Source organism: Cicer arietinum, chromosome 6, assembly GCF_000331145.2.
Source record: "Cicer arietinum cultivar CDC Frontier isolate Library 1 chromosome 6, Cicar.CDCFrontier_v2.0, whole genome shotgun sequence".
Classification (NCBI taxonomy): Eukaryota; Viridiplantae; Streptophyta; class Magnoliopsida; order Fabales; family Fabaceae; genus Cicer; species Cicer arietinum.
Window position 1 is genome coordinate 8,439,613 of NC_021165.2, and position 16,249 is coordinate 8,455,861.

Here is a 16,249-nt window from a genome sequence, read left to right on the forward strand (position 1 = left end):
TACCTGTGAAAATGGAGGAACAAAATAATTTTTAACCCAATTAAAATAATTATGCATCTTGTGAAAGAGATTAAGAACATAAACTCTCTGAAGAGGAATGTAAATCTTTTGAGACCAGTGATCCGGCATGTCCGCTAGAGCCAACCAAATAGCAATTAGTTAAAGCTTAATTGTGATGGTACTTCCAAGAGTTCTATATCTATTGTTGATGCGAATGTCTTTTTTGAGATTCTTTTGAAAATTGAATTAGAAGGTATTCTCGAAAAATTGGTAATTGTAATACTTTTAATGTTCAGATGTGGACAATGTTGTATGGATTGGAGTTAGCTTGGTAAGAGAATATTACAAATACAGTGGCCGAGAGTAGTGACTCCAAAGTCTTTATATATATGCTCTGTCGAGAACAAGTGGATGACCACAATTTTTCAACCTTAGTTCGTAGAATCATAAAGATGACTCGGCAAGATTAGCATATTAATTTCAATCACACATGGCGTGAAATAAATGGTTATGCAAATTGACTAGTCAATTATAGTATTTCATTAAATAACATTGAACTATTCGTTCTCCGAACTCTTCTGTCGGTTGAATTAAAAAGATCATGTTAGTTGATGATAATTTTGATGTCTCATTTCTTATGCTTACTAGAGTTGTTTGTTAATTGTTTTTGTTCCTTTTTTCTCTATGTTTGGTCCTCTTTTGTATTAAAAAAAAGTTAAAGAATATTAATATATAAATATAAATATTTTTTTTTGATACAAATTGTAATTTGATCGAAAATTTATATAATATTTTTCTATAATACGCCGTTGGTGGAACACTCTCCAATTAACTCAAGAATCACGGGGTAAATTCCCAGAATCTCTCGTTCGCCGTTACACCAAGTCCATTGCGAAGAACTTAAACATATTCACAAAACGGTTTATGTCGCCGGAATGTGTATGAGTATCCGACAGATATATGATCATTTGGTTGCACCGTCGTGGAGATGGTTATAGGAGAACCGACATGGAATACCTGATGAATTATTATAAGAAGGAAAAGTTTTTCTTAAAAAGTGTTTTGTTAAAGCTCTATTAAAAAGATGGAATGTAGAAATGCTTTTGAAAAATTCATTTTATTTTTTAAGACGATGAAACACTTTGAAAAATTATTTTTATTTTTTAAGACGATCGAAAATGTTTCATCGTGATCGTTACAGACTTATGTGTATAATGATGATATTCTTTCATTGGAGAAAGAGTTAGTCAATGATTAGTGATTGTTATCATCACCGTATCAATAGGAAAGACTACGACTACTAGTCACATAATAGAGATCGTTAGATTGGTCGGAATCGGATGGCGGGTGTTTTGTTCCGTCAAGTTATATATTATTATAAAAAATAAAATAAAATATAAATATTTTTATATTTTATTTTTAATATTTAAATATATAAATAAAATAAAATAAAATAAATTTATTTTTAATATTTATTATATAAATAAAATTAATAACATAAAATAATATTTTATCCAACTCACAAATTACATTATATCATAAAAAATAGTGAAGGACAAAAATAATCTCAAAAATTAACTAATTGAGGACTGAAAAAACACTTTAAAAATAAGGGGATCAAAAGTCTACTTTAGAGAAATAAGATGATAAAAAATATATTTAAGACAAAAACAAATACATCAATTTAAATCCTCAAATTTATTAAATAGTAATTTAGTTTCTTAAAATAAAATTATCAATTAATTTAGTATTTTTTCTTTCAAACTTTCATAATTTTGTTAATTTATAAAACTAATATATTACTTAATTCGTAAATTTGAAACGTTAAATGGGCTCACCCTCAAAATTTTAAAGACTGAAATTATTATTTATTTGTTGTTACCTCCACTTTAAAAGTTTTCTATCACTATGCTGTAAAAGTAATGGATAGGCTGATTTTATTTGTAAAGAAATGTTATTTTGACTCCAATTGTGGTGTCGCACTCTGTATATGTATACGGTATTTGAGTAACCATTCATTTATAAATCGTCTATATAAGGCATAATTATGTTTTTCTTGTATTTGTAAATATACATGATTTTAATTTAAGTTATAGTAAAAAATTGATTTATAACCAGCAATTAAAAACTAACAGTTTTTAATGAGTTTTTTTTAATAAAAAAGTCGAGGCAGTCAATTTTTTCTATTGTGATATGTGTTGACTATACCAATAATGTTGACTGGGATTTTTTTATTTTTAAAATTAAAAATAATTTCCCCAATTCATTCAATCATTTAATTAAAAAACTATAATTAATTAATTTATTAGTAAATCAATCAAATAATTTTAAAAATCTAAAACACGCATCTTCAATTCTATTTCTTTTTCTTCAACCCATAAATTTTCAAATATAAATCTAAATCAAATGCATTGTATTTGGCTCCAAAAAGAAGAATAAAATCAACGTTTATTTTTTCAAATCTAAAATCCCATGAACAAAATAGGGATTAGAATTCACAAGTTTAAGTTTGTTTCCAAAATAGGGGGTTAAGTTTGTTTCAAAATTAGGGATTTCTAATTTTTTAGATTCCGGTAACCAAACCTGATCTAAACTCAAGGGTTGCTACATGTTATGTGTCACGCCGTTTGATTTCTCTAGATCGGAACATAATGGTTATTCAACAACCCATACTACAAATAAACACCGCTAACAATAATCTAGGCTAGAAATTAAACACACAATAAAAAGTAAAAACGAGCACTGCTTATCTAAAAAACATAACAATAACAACAACTCATATGTAATAAAGCATAACTAAATACATCCATTGACGATTACATAAGCATTGTCAGAGTTGTTTGATGATCGGAAATAGACTTAAGTGAAAGGAAGGCAATGGAAATAAAGATCGAAAATGGATTAAAAACCCACATATTTCCACAAACTTACTCATAAGTCCAAACAAAAAAGTTTAAGAGTGTAGAGAGAAAAAATGAAAAAAGAGAGAATGGTAAAATTTCAAAATATTTAACATATTAAATGTTTAATATTTTAATCTATGGACATATCAGGTAATTTTTTTTGTCTTTTTGGTGGTGTCATATATGTTTTGGACCAATCTAATATGCATCAATTATTCGATAATTAGATTTTGTACCACACAATTTAATTTTATCCTTTATTTATAATTTTTCCACTAATTTACCAAATTACCCTTAAGTGAATAGTAAATTGAAAAAAAAAAACGGGTATTATGATCACACTCCCACATTTCCAAATTTCCAAAAAAATTAATTTTTTTTTTTGAATTTCTCTAACTGAAATTTTTATGAATGGAGTTTCTGATAGATATTTGAATACCAGAAATTTTAAAAATGAAATTCCCGAGAGTTAGCTTCAATTGAAATTTTGAAATATCCGATAGTTGTATTCAACCGAAAATTTCATTTTTAAAATTTCCAGTATTAAAATATAACTACCAAATATTTTGTTCCTGAAATTTCCAATAAGGATCAGACGAGCGAAAAACAATGTGGATCATTTTCATGTTATCTTGCCAACTTGCTCTTCAATCCCCTCATTTCAACAACATTAAGTGTTTTTCATGTTTTCTAAATTATATTAATCTCTGATGTAATTTCCAACTTTGAATCATTTTCTAACTTTTCTTCTTATAGACCACTTTTCATGGTTAATTTCCTCCAATGTATATGAACACTATCCAATGAAATTGGAACACCTTCCAACTTGTATCATGTCAAATCATATGCACTAGGTAATTCATTAGAATTTCTAAGTATACAACGACATGCAGCTTTGTCATAATTAACATAGTCGACTCTCTTGTATTCATCAATAATATCAACTAAAGCTTTCCTTGATACAACCTATATCAAATTCTCATAGAATGAATTGTTGTGTATATGCTCTTTGCGACCCTTAATTGTCTCAAATGACAATTTTATCTTAATAACTTGCAGCTACAACATCTCATTTATATCATCCTATACTTTACATAAATATCATTTATTGTGTTTCAAAATTATCTTCAATGACCAGTGAGCATAATCAACCCTAATATTCAAACATAAACAAAGTTTTGATATTGTTTCAATAAAAAAAATAAAATCAAACATGCATGTTTAATCATAAACATGTATAAATGTAATTCAGAATGCAAAATATTAAAATATGCATGCTTAATCATAAACATGTATAAATATAAAACAAAATGCAAAGTTTTAATTATACACATATTAGTTGTAGTATTTCCTAGATGCAACACGCGATTGGTTCATACTTCAATAAATCTTTCATTGTGAGGAGTCAACCATGCGTCTCTAATGTAGTAAAAAAAAAATATTATCGACACATGTTTACTCAAATCTTTACAAAAGTCCGTCGTACTCATTATCATCAAAATAATAAACAATTTTCATCCACAAATGTAGAATAGGTCCCTACATATTCTTTTTCAATATATATTGTTTACATTTGTCTACAATTTTTTTGTTTATACGAAGTTGAAAAAATAAATTTGTTGAAGACGAAAATAAAACTTCAATTGCATTAATCAAAACAAGTCACTTGTCAGACATGATCACACGAGGAAATGAGATATTTGAAACAAACAACTATTTTAACTTCTTTAATGTCCAACAAAAGTTTTATTGATGCTCATATCCCATCTAAGCAAATGCAACGTCAAATGTCAACCAATTGAAGTTACACCAACAATTTCTAACAATGGTAACCTATACTTGTTGGTAGGTCATATCCATGATCAATGCAAAATAGAACATGTTTAAAAAAGTTATGAAATATGGGTGCGTCTAAACCATATCCCTCACAACGTTGGAGTCTTCATGAATCTTACTCCAACAAGCATACTTCTCAGCTTCAAGTAACTTCAATATATTTTATCAACTATGGATACTTTCAAATTCTTTTTGTATGTGGTTCGTCGCTTATAAATTTGAGAAATGTTAGTCATGTTCTCCTTAGCTCTACCTCTCAAAGATGACAAGATGTGTCTTGGTACAACGTGATACTTTGTCAGCTCATCAATATATTTATTACTTTCTTCTTTTAAGTGTCCCACAAATGCATTATTCTCAAAAGTAGCAACTAACTCATGTTTTTGAAGTCCACACATTAAACTAATAATTCATCTCACATCATTCTTCAATAGTCTTTATCTAAGTTTAAACGGACAACCATACCTTTTAATAAAAGTCCTTGAGATACTTTTATTTGATTTATATTTTAACCTCTATCACAACTGATAATTAATTTTGACTCCCATTCTTTATTTCCGGACTCAATGCCAGACTAGTAATGATAACAACTACTCAATTTTATCGATCATCCTTTTTTTGCCCATGATATGACAACTTCTTGTGACTAAAATTTTTTGTGAATGCTTTATTCAAATCTTTACATAATGGTGTTTTTTCCATCCTTACTTCAAAACAAAATAAAAAATAAAAAAATATTACGTAATGAAAATTTCAAATTTTGAAATTTTCAGTAGAATAAAATTTACTACCTAAAATTTTAAAATTTAATTTTCGGGAATTATTAACTACCAATTTTTTTTCTCATATACACAATTTATACTACCATAAATTTTGTGTTGTGAAATTTTCCGGAACACAATTTGGGAGAAAAAAATTGAAATACTATAAATTTTGGGGAGGGGTATGCTTTTGGAACAATTCTTTTTTACCTTTGAATGAATGAAAATCAAAGGGATAAAATTATATTATTATATTTTAGGGGTACAAGTCAAATTATGGGGGTACAAAATCCAATTTTTCAACTATTAAAGGCCAAGGAGCCAAACCATTTATTGTTGGACTTACCAAGCTTGGCCTGGATTACACATGGAGTATTCTACCCTGCACCTCCACACATAAACCTGTCACCCCACACCCTCAATCAACGTGAAAATACAATTTTGCTTTTCTATAAAACTTTCAATTTTTTTTACCATTAATCTTTTCACCATCTCTTTCGAAATCTTAAAGAATTCACCATAATTTTTTAATATTTCCAAAATTTTGAAATAAAAAAAGTAAGTGCACTCAATTTTTCGTACTTTCAAAATAAAATTTTCAAATTTTTGAATTCTCGAAATAGAAATTTTTTCAGATTTAGAAACTTTGAAAATTTTTCAGATTTGAAAACTTTATAAATTTTCTAAATTTTCGAAATGTAATCCTTATTTCGAAAATTTAAAACTTCTGAAAATATTCGAAACTTTCAAATTTTTGAAATAAGGATTACATTTCGAAAATTTGGAAAGTTTCGAATGTTTCCAAATCTGAAATGTTTCGAAAGTTTCTAAATTTGGAAAGCTTCAAAAGTTTTCAAATATGGAAAATTTAAAATTTTCAGATTGTTCGAAAATCTGAAAAATTTCTATTTCAAAACTTTCAAAAATTTGAAACTTTTTATTTCGAATGTATTAAAAATTCGAGTGCCACTTACTTTTTTGATTTTGAAAATTTGAAAATATTCGAAAGTTATGGTGAATTCTTTTAAGTTTTGGATGAGGGGGTGAAAAAATGAATGATAAAAAAATCGAAGGTTCTATAAAAAGTTAAGAGGGCAAAATTTGATTTTTACGTTGATTGAGGGAGTGACATGTCTAAGTGTGGGGTGCAGGGTAGAATACTCTCACACATGGCTTGCATATCACGAGTCACGAATAGAGTTGTGCAAAAAATTTGGTTATGAGACCCAAATCCATAACCAGATCTAAATCTATTTTAAATATCCGATTAAAATAAAATGGTTAGAATCCAACTTATTTAACAATCGGTTCAATACCGGCTCATGTTTTATTTTTAGATTTTGATCTTATATGATCATTACTCACTTAACTCCCAAATATCATTAAATTGTGCAAGAATTCTAAATCATTTATTGGAATACTTATTCTTTTCTCTAAAATGTAATTTACATACAGTTTAAATTGAATTAGCAAAATGCTTTCTTTTTCTCAGTAACCCAACAAAAAAATATTTGTTGTTTTTTCTTCTCCGATTTCGATAATAATGAGGTAACCATTTTTGAACCTCAACTTTATTCTTCCTTTTATACACTTCAATCACTTCCTAACTTAACAATACTTCCTTTTTCCCCCTCAATTTTTACTGATATTAAGTTTTGTATCATCCCTCCTGCACTACGAGCTTTTAATAGAAATTTCAGAATTTTCATGAAGTAGAAAAATATGTTCAAATTTGCTAGTAGTTTTGTCATTATAGTTTCATAATGCATCAAATTATTAAAATTAACAAGTTATATCAAGTTTTCCTTATATAATATCAAATTTTCAATTAAAAGCACACAAATTAATTAAAAAATAATTGAATTTTAACCGATTTTAAATGAAAAAAGCGATTTTAAAATTGGATTTTTCGAAACCGGTTTTATAACTAGAAACTAGTTATTTAACTATAACTAATTTTACAATTGATTTTATAATCGTTTTAAAAAAAATTATTACAAATCTTAATGTATGTTATAGTTTTAAAATAAATATAGTTTGATTTTTTTTTTAAAAAAACCAATTGTACACAACCATAGTCACGACCCACCCGAAAAGACTTCATGCAACAATTCAAGCTTATAAGAGGGTGAAATATGGAGAATTTTTTGTTAAAAAATTTGTACACAAACTTTGTGTATACTCACAAAAATGAAAAAAGTAGAAAGAAAAAACAATTAAATTATATATTTTTTAAATTACATATATATTTTTATGTGTGTAAATGAGGAACCCAAAATCTCAGGACAAGTTTAGTATTTATCTGAAATATGTTACTTTTTTTTAAATGAAAAACATTTTTATACCTAAATGTATGGATCATTGTTAAAATTGTTTTTAGATGCATCAAAATTATAAAATACACTTAAATATATATTTTGTTAATTATTATGATTCTAAATATTTTTTTAATTAATCAGTTTAATTTTCAAATATTTTTCATTTATTAATTTAATCAATAAAATTACTAACAACATAAATACTTAAAAATATATTTCAATGCATTTAAAAACTATAATAGCATTGTATGATTAGATTATTTTTTTCACAAAAGGTTGAAAATATATTATTGATTCTCTCCTTGACAATAATAATCCTCCACCTTAAATGGGGGATATATATGGCAAGAACAAGACATATCACATATTGAAAAGATTTGCTACGCCAAAGATCGGGAGTTCAATTCCAGCGTGGACAAAATTTTATTTTTCATTTATTAATTGAAGACTTCTAGTTTTATTTTCTTAATGATGTTCCAAAAGCATTTGTTGCCGTTCTTCCTGAAAAACTTATAAGAAATCTATACCATCTCAAAAATCTGTTATAAAAAAATTTAAAGCCATCAAAACCGGTTGACTAAATCTCTTTGCTAGTTTAAAATTTATTGTCAAGGAAAACTTGACTTACTATTACCTTTCTAATCACATGATCAAATTTGAGTTGTAGAGGCATAATATCGTATCATATGTATGGCGAGACAAAATCTGTAGTTAGATGAACAACCACTGATAAACCAATTTATTTATTATTGAACCAAAGAAGATATTGAGACAATGTAGAACAATTTGGGAACATACGGCGTGGACATTGTATTATTATGGTACCGAGGAGGAGGAACTGAGATTCCACATTAATTTGTTTATATATATGTGTTGTCTTGGTGCAGTCATTACGTCTGATATTTCTTTTAATGGATTTCCATTATTGTTTATCTATTAAATTAAACTTATATATAATCTAATCTAAATACGTGCTAAAGAACATGATGTCACAGTGGTGTTGCCAATCTAGTTTATTGTAAACCAAGGATGAGTTTCTGTCTAACGTAACATATTTTGTCCTATTGTCGGCCTATCAATATAGCGGGAATATTGGTAAGTGTTTTCTTCCTCTAACAAACGGTGCTTCTTTGACATCGTCCTTTGATTATAGTTTGTTTTTAAAAAAAGTTATTTTGTTTGGGGCCAGAGTTAGATCAATTCGTTCAATTAGTAAACAAGAGAATTTGAGGTGAGCGGCCATCACCATTTATTTGTACGTTCTTCTAAGACTCATACTTGTGTATGATGATCTCAATCGAAGTCAGACGATGATTTGTAAATTACAAATAATCTAATTCAAGATTCTAATATGTTTTTTCTAAAATTTTTAGAGAACATTTTACAAAAGAACACTTGAAGTGGAACAAATCTATATAACATTTTAACACTAAAACTCGTTGGAGTGTGTATATAAGATTTTGAAGAAAAAAAATAATGGTTTAATATATTTTAAATAACTGTGACATACGATTTTATGATATAAAATTTTATAGATGTATTAATTATTTATATGTCAATAATTAAATTACAAAAAAAAATTAAGTTGAAATTTATGTTTTTAGAAAAATTTATTGCAATTTTATAAATATTAATCATTATATATTATCATATAATATGTCACGTTATTTAAAACATGTAACATTGATATTTTTTAGTTACAAAATCAAAATAAGACACTATAACTATCAAATTTTAAAATAGAAAGACTGTTTTGTGATTTGATAAAATTAAATGATTTAAAGTGCAACTAAACCATAATTATATTATGATACACACGTGATACATGTTTTAGGTTAAAATATCACAATATTAACTATTATACTTATATATCTGCAATTATACCTTACGTACTCATAAAAAAACAATAAATAAACATATAAAAATAAAAATAAATTTATATCAACACATGAAAAATGTAAAGATAAAATGATTTAAATAAAAGACATAGAAATAACAACAATATTTTTATAGAGAAATCGAAAATGAGAAACAATTTTACTTATTAAAAACCTATATCAGATTCATACAGAAGGAGAAAAACTATCACAAGTGAGTTAAGTAGAAAACTCAATAAATTGATGGAGGACAATTTTGGATTTTACAAAAAAACATAGGAATAATTACATCATTTTCTCTTTTAAATTTTGTGTCATATTTCTCACTCATTTATCGCAAGACAAATGTGATAAGTTACTCTGTTTAGTTTTTGATGTTTAGCCAAAAAATATTTTTTTTAAATAAAAATAATTTAAAAAAAATATAAAATAAACACTATTCAACTTATAAAAAATGAATTTCAATTTTTAAAAAAATTCTAAAACAAACACACCCATTATCCTACAATTAAAATAAACGGAAAAAAAAGTCATACGACACAAATACAATATCTCTTATTTGTGTTAAATTTTATTTTATACTTCCACTTTCTTTAATTGCAAATAAAAAGTAAATATGAATCTACTCACATTCATCAATATTATTTCCAAAATATCCTTATACTGATAATATTTTGAAAGATAACTATAATAATTATGTTTATTACATGAAATAAAAAATTTCATGCTAATAAGTACACTAAAAACTTTTTTAAAGAAAAAAAAAGTCGAAAAACAGCAAAAATTTATCTTTTAAAGAGAATGAATATCCTGACTAGAATAAAGAATTGAATATCCAACTTCTTTTATAATAAAACATTTTTATATTTAAATTTGCTATAAAAAATTATGAAGACGTGAGGGATTATCAAAATAAAATATTATTGTAAGAAAATTACCACTAATAAGTCATCGAAGTCATAGCCATCACCGTACGTTAGTGGTCAGTCCTACTGCTACCTACTCACTAGACCAAGTAGATAGGAGGTACTACTCCTACACTTGCATAGGTGACTAGTGACGTGCATAATCCTGCGCTTGAGAAAAAAATTACACTAAAACACACAATTTTTCTAGTAATTCTTACATCACTTTCGTATCATTTCCAATGATCCCACTAGATTAATCAGACTGCACCGCATTTAAAATAATTTATAATTACAATTATGTTAGTTTTTAAAGAATAATAAATACAATTCTAGCAAATTTTTATTTGTAATACTTCATCCGATTTTATATAAGAGACTTTTTTAGTATTATATAGGAAAAAGTTATAATTTTTAAAATTTTCTAATTATTTAAATTATTTTTTGTATATATTTATTTAAAATGTTTTTTAATATTATTAATAAGTATTTAATATTGTACTATTTTTAATAAGAATATATATATATATAATAATGAAAAAAATTATAACAATTAATAAGTATATTGATTTTAATATTTTTTTATTTATACTATAAATAAGATTAGACATATTAATCATCCTCATATTGGTATCAAATACATCTATTTTACTGGTGATTATTTATAGAAGAATTTGAATAATCTCTTTTCTTAAAGACAAAATAAGTTAATACTACTTTGATATGTTATATAAAGAAAAATAGAATACAAGTAGGCTAATAAAAGTTTATAAAAATATGAATTAAATATATTAATTTTCATCAATTTGTTTGTCGTTTATAAAATAAATCTTAGAAAATAGTTAGTTTAAAATTAGTTGAATTAATTGATATAGTTATTCTTGTTATTTTTGCAATTATTTCAAATTTCAATATCATACAAATTTTACTATCTAAAATAAATTATAAAAAAAAAATAATTATTAAAAAAATAATGTACTTAAATTAATCTTTTAATAAATACACAAATTTTCAAATATAATTTTTACTTTTATTTCATTTAATTCACAACTTTATATATATAAAGTTGTGAAGATCAGGAGAATAACTGTATTAAGTAATAAAATTTTATAAAATAATCGACGATTTCTATTTTCAAATACATTTTTTTAATTGTATTTTTTAATTAATACAACTCATATTGTTTTAATGTAATATATTTTATTATATATTTATAATATTAATAATATACTAATATATAATTAAATTAATTTGATAAAATATTTTTTATATTTATTTTTTATTATGTGTAAAAATTAAATGTATATGAATTATTTTGAGATAAAAGAATACTTGATTTCATATTAGTTTTCATCGTGTTATTTTTGTTCTTTTTTTATAGTGAAAATATACATAGTGAAGGATAATACAAAGCTACGTTAACCATACACATCTTTTCTGTTTGGTTATAAATAGGGTTGACCGTTGCATTGTATACTGAACCTTTTCACGGGGGGTTTTCCGTCATTGCATGGAATGACTGTCAAAACCTGCATAAAGAAAGAAAACAAACACAAAAAGCTTCTTCTAGACTGCAACACACGCTCATGAGTAATTTGGCCAGTAGTTTGTCAAAGCTTGAGCTATGCTCCAAAGAAACCTTTGCTTCCCTACAGTTATCCCCCCCTCCCCACACGTGCCAAAACTCTCACACACTTCCCCTCTCACGTGCCCCAACCCTTTTTCTGTTAAATAAGTATTATAAAACTCAATTTTACCTCCGTACTTATTTAGCTTAAAACTTAAATACATCACAACCACTTTCCCTCTATAGCCTCTGCCCCCTCTCTCTTTTTGGCCCAACCTCTGCTTCTCTTATTGCTCTGAAATAAAATCTTCGTACCAATACAAATTTATTCTCCTTTCAAATTTTTCTGCTCCCCAAAACCCTAACCAAAACTCAAATATATAAAAAAATATCCAAATTTCCAATCTCTTCAGAAACAGAAAGCCTGCGCCTTCTATATATTTAATTATCCTAGTTTCATTAACCTACACATTCAACCTTCAAAGTTCAAACCACTAGTTAAGGGCACTCTGTTCTTTTTTTTATATAATATTTTCTCTGGTTTACAATGTTAGACAGTGGTGCACGTGATTCTGAGTTGAGTTTAGAAACAGTGAATTCATCAACACAGAGAAGCTCAATGAGCAGTGAAAGCATTTGCAGCACCAGTTTTAGCCGTCTTTCATTCGACCTCCTCCCTGCCTCGCCGGAGAGTCTCTCCATTAAGCCTCACCGCTCCTCCGACTACGCCTACTCTGCTATCCGATCCGCTACCTTCCGCCGCAAGTCCGCCCTCACCTTCCGTGACTTCAACCTCATCCGCCGTATAGGCGCCGGTGACATCGGAACCGTTTACCTCTGCCGTCTCCGAAACGGAAACGAACAATTCGAAAGCGAAGAGGAAGACGCGTTGTACGCTATGAAGGTGGTGGACAAAGACGCCGTGGCATTGAAGAAGAAAACGCAGAGAGCTGAAATGGAGAGAAAGATCCTCAAAATGATTGATCATCCTTTTCTCCCTACACTCTACGCTGAGTTCGAAGCTTCTCATTTCTCTTGCATTGTCATGGAGTTTTGTTCCGGTGGAGACATACATTCCCTACGCCACAAACACCCTCATAACCGTCTTCCTCTTTCTCACGCTAGGTAAATTTCCCATAACACCCAAACAAATTGAAACGACGACGTTTTTGTAATCCTATTATTACAGTTAGTTATAATTTATAACTAATTTGTTTCTAATTTTGTTTATTGTTGTTCAGATTTTATGCGGCTGAAGTATTGGTGGCGTTGGAGTACCTTCACATGTTGGGAATCATTTACAGAGATCTAAAGCCCGAGAACGTGTTGGTTAGATCAGACGGTCATATCATGCTCTCTGATTTTGATCTTTCGCTTTGTTCAGATGCAATCCCTGCCGTTGAATCATCTGATTGTTTACAAGATTCCGCGTTTCAATCAGCATTACCCTACACTCGCTCGCGTTCTTTTCCTACTCCATTCACTTGCTTTTCGAACCGGTTTTTCCGGTCACGTAAGGTTCAAACCATTCAACCGAACCGGCTCTTTGTGGCTGAACCGGTTTCAGCCCGATCATGCTCATTTGTTGGAACACACGAGTACGTCTCGCCGGAAGTTGCCGCCGGAAACTCGCACGGAAACGCCGTAGACTGGTGGTCCTTCGGGATATTCATCTACGAGCTCATCTATGGGCGTACACCGTTTGCGGCTCCATCGAACAAGGATACACTGCGCAACATCCTAAAGAATCCCTTGAGTTTTCCTACGGCTACGCCGTCGAGCACGCTTGAACTCCACGCGCGGGACTTGATTTCTGGTTTGCTGAATAAAGATCCGGCTCAGCGGCTCGGGTCGAAGCGCGGCGCAGCTGACGTCAAGAAGCACCCGTTTTTCAAAGGGATAAATTTGGCGCTGATTCGTATGCTGACGCCGCCTGAAGTGCCTGGCTCGAGAAGACCTAAAACGACGTCGTTATACCGTGGGAAGGGTAGCAACGGCAATGATAGTAAACGGCAGCCAACGGCGTCGTTTGATATTTTCTTTTGACAAGAAAGCTACGAATGAGTAATGACGGGTTTTGCCACGTCTTCAGTGACGTATTTTGTATACTAGAGCGGTCCTGTTTTCAATATGAAAAATACATAAATGTTTACGTGAACATTATTTTGTCTTTTATGCATTGCAATTTCAGAAGTTTTCAGTACTATTATTGATTATGAAATCGAGATCGAGAAAGAAAATAAATGAATTGAATATAGTGAATGTAAGTAAGAAGTGTGGGAAGGACCAAGATGTCCCATTTTGGTTTCTTTGGTCTATATATGAATATATAAACATAGGCATATATAGGTGCCTTAATTTAAACTGGGTTCTCTAGCTCTTTCCTCTTGGAGTAGACACTAAATGGAGAAGATTCGATACTCTCCCCTGCTCACACTTATCAGCATTCTCAACATGTATTTTTAGAGTTAACGAAAAATGAAATATCATTTTAACTCTTATTTTCTGCCACCATATTCACAATATACATCATTTTGAAAAATATATCTCCAAATTAATATCATTTTCAGTTTCTTATATATTCCCTTCCCCGTCTCATATTAAATGATTTAATTGACAATTTTTCACATATTAAAATGAAGGAAAATGTATGACATGAAACTAATTTTACCAAAATATTTTTGGAAAGTATTTAAAACACTTGTTAAAAATCTAAATATATAATTTTTTACATAAAATCAAAAAATTCATCTCATATTCAAACAAAATCCAAAAAATTCATGATCAATTTGAAGAAAATTTATATATTCATCAGATCCATAATTCAAATATCCAAATAAATTCATATCTTCTTCTTCTTAAAATGTGAGTTATTTATTTGACTGATTTGATGTTGTTGTTGAAGATGAAAATGAGTTTATTTGAAAATTTAAAATATAAATTTTATGAAAATTGGGGTTTTGTTAAAGATGATAATTAATTTTCTGAATTTTGTTTGAAGATGATGATGAAAATTTTGAATTTATGTAAAAAATGATAATATTATTAACATTTTAAGACATAAAATATCAAATCGTTACTTAAAATTAAATAAATAATTAAATCATAAAAAAAATTAAATTATTGTATAAAATTAAGTTAAGAGACATAAATTTTTTTTTATCTATATTATAAATAAAAAGATAATCATTCATTTTGAAACAATTTTTTTATACAAGTGAATCATTTATTGTAGAACAAATAAAGTAATCATAATAATTTTCATCTCAAATATAATATTAAATTTTAGATAAAATAAATCAACTTTTAATATTTTTGTTTGTTTAAGTTTCACTTTAGAATTCATGATCGAATAAATTAAAGAGAATGATTAGACTGTATCAAGTTGAACATTCTTTTTTTTATATTGATAGAGATGGAGAATTCTATTCAAATTGTTAGGTTTATTCTGATTTATCCTTCAAAAATTAAGACCATCATAGCGCAAGCTTGAGATATAAGATCTGGAAAACATCTCTTCACATAAAATAAAAAGATAAGGCGACATGGGTCTCCTTGTCGCAATACTCGTGGAGGTCTAAAAGATTGACAAGGGCCTCTATTCAAAAGGACAAAGAAAGAAATAGAAATAAATTCAGTTTATAATAATAAGAGAAATTGATTGATCAGGAAATCCCATACTATACTATGCCTCAATGCAGGGAACAAACGAAAACCAGGCGCATAAAGTAACGTGCGTACAATGAACATGGAGGAGTTTGTTTCATGTTATAGAATCTCATTTTTTGAATGATAAAGAATTATATTTTTAAAATACAATATACAATGATTCATAAACCATATGGGATCTAACAGATTGAGTTCCATAGCAAACAAATGTAAAATTTTACTCAATACCCTCAACAATTAATATCCATACCCTACAAATCCGCAAAAAATTCAATTTTGTCCCTGAATTCTATGAAACAAAATGAAATTCGCCTAACCTAGACCTTAAATTAAGTTTGTCTGTAATAAATATATATATATATATATATATATATATATATATATATATATTTAATAATAAATATATTATAAGA

The 16,249-nt window shown here is 27.9% G+C and overlaps 1 protein-coding gene across 1 annotated transcript; it reads left to right on the forward strand.

Moving 5' to 3' along the window:
- The first annotated feature begins 12,563 nt into the window (after positions 1-12,563).
- On the forward strand, positions 12,564-14,373 carry LOC101507836 (protein kinase PINOID-like). Its single transcript, XM_004504098.4, has 2 exons — positions 12,564-13,292; positions 13,409-14,373. Exons 1-2 carry the CDS (start codon positions 12,715-12,717, stop codon positions 14,211-14,213), a joined length of 1,383 nt encoding a protein of 460 aa, XP_004504155.1. The 5' UTR covers positions 12,564-12,714; the 3' UTR covers positions 14,214-14,373.
- The last annotated feature ends 1,876 nt before the right edge of the window (positions 14,374-16,249 follow it).

Coding starts and splice junctions, on each gene's coding strand:
- LOC101507836 (XM_004504098.4), top strand. CDS start 12,715: ATGTTAGACAGTGGTGCACGTGATTCTGAGTTGAGTTTAGAAACAGTG. Junction 13,293..13,408: donor CTTCCTCTTTCTCACGCTAG/GTAAATTTCCCA, acceptor ATTGTTGTTCAG/ATTTTATGCGGCTGAAGTAT.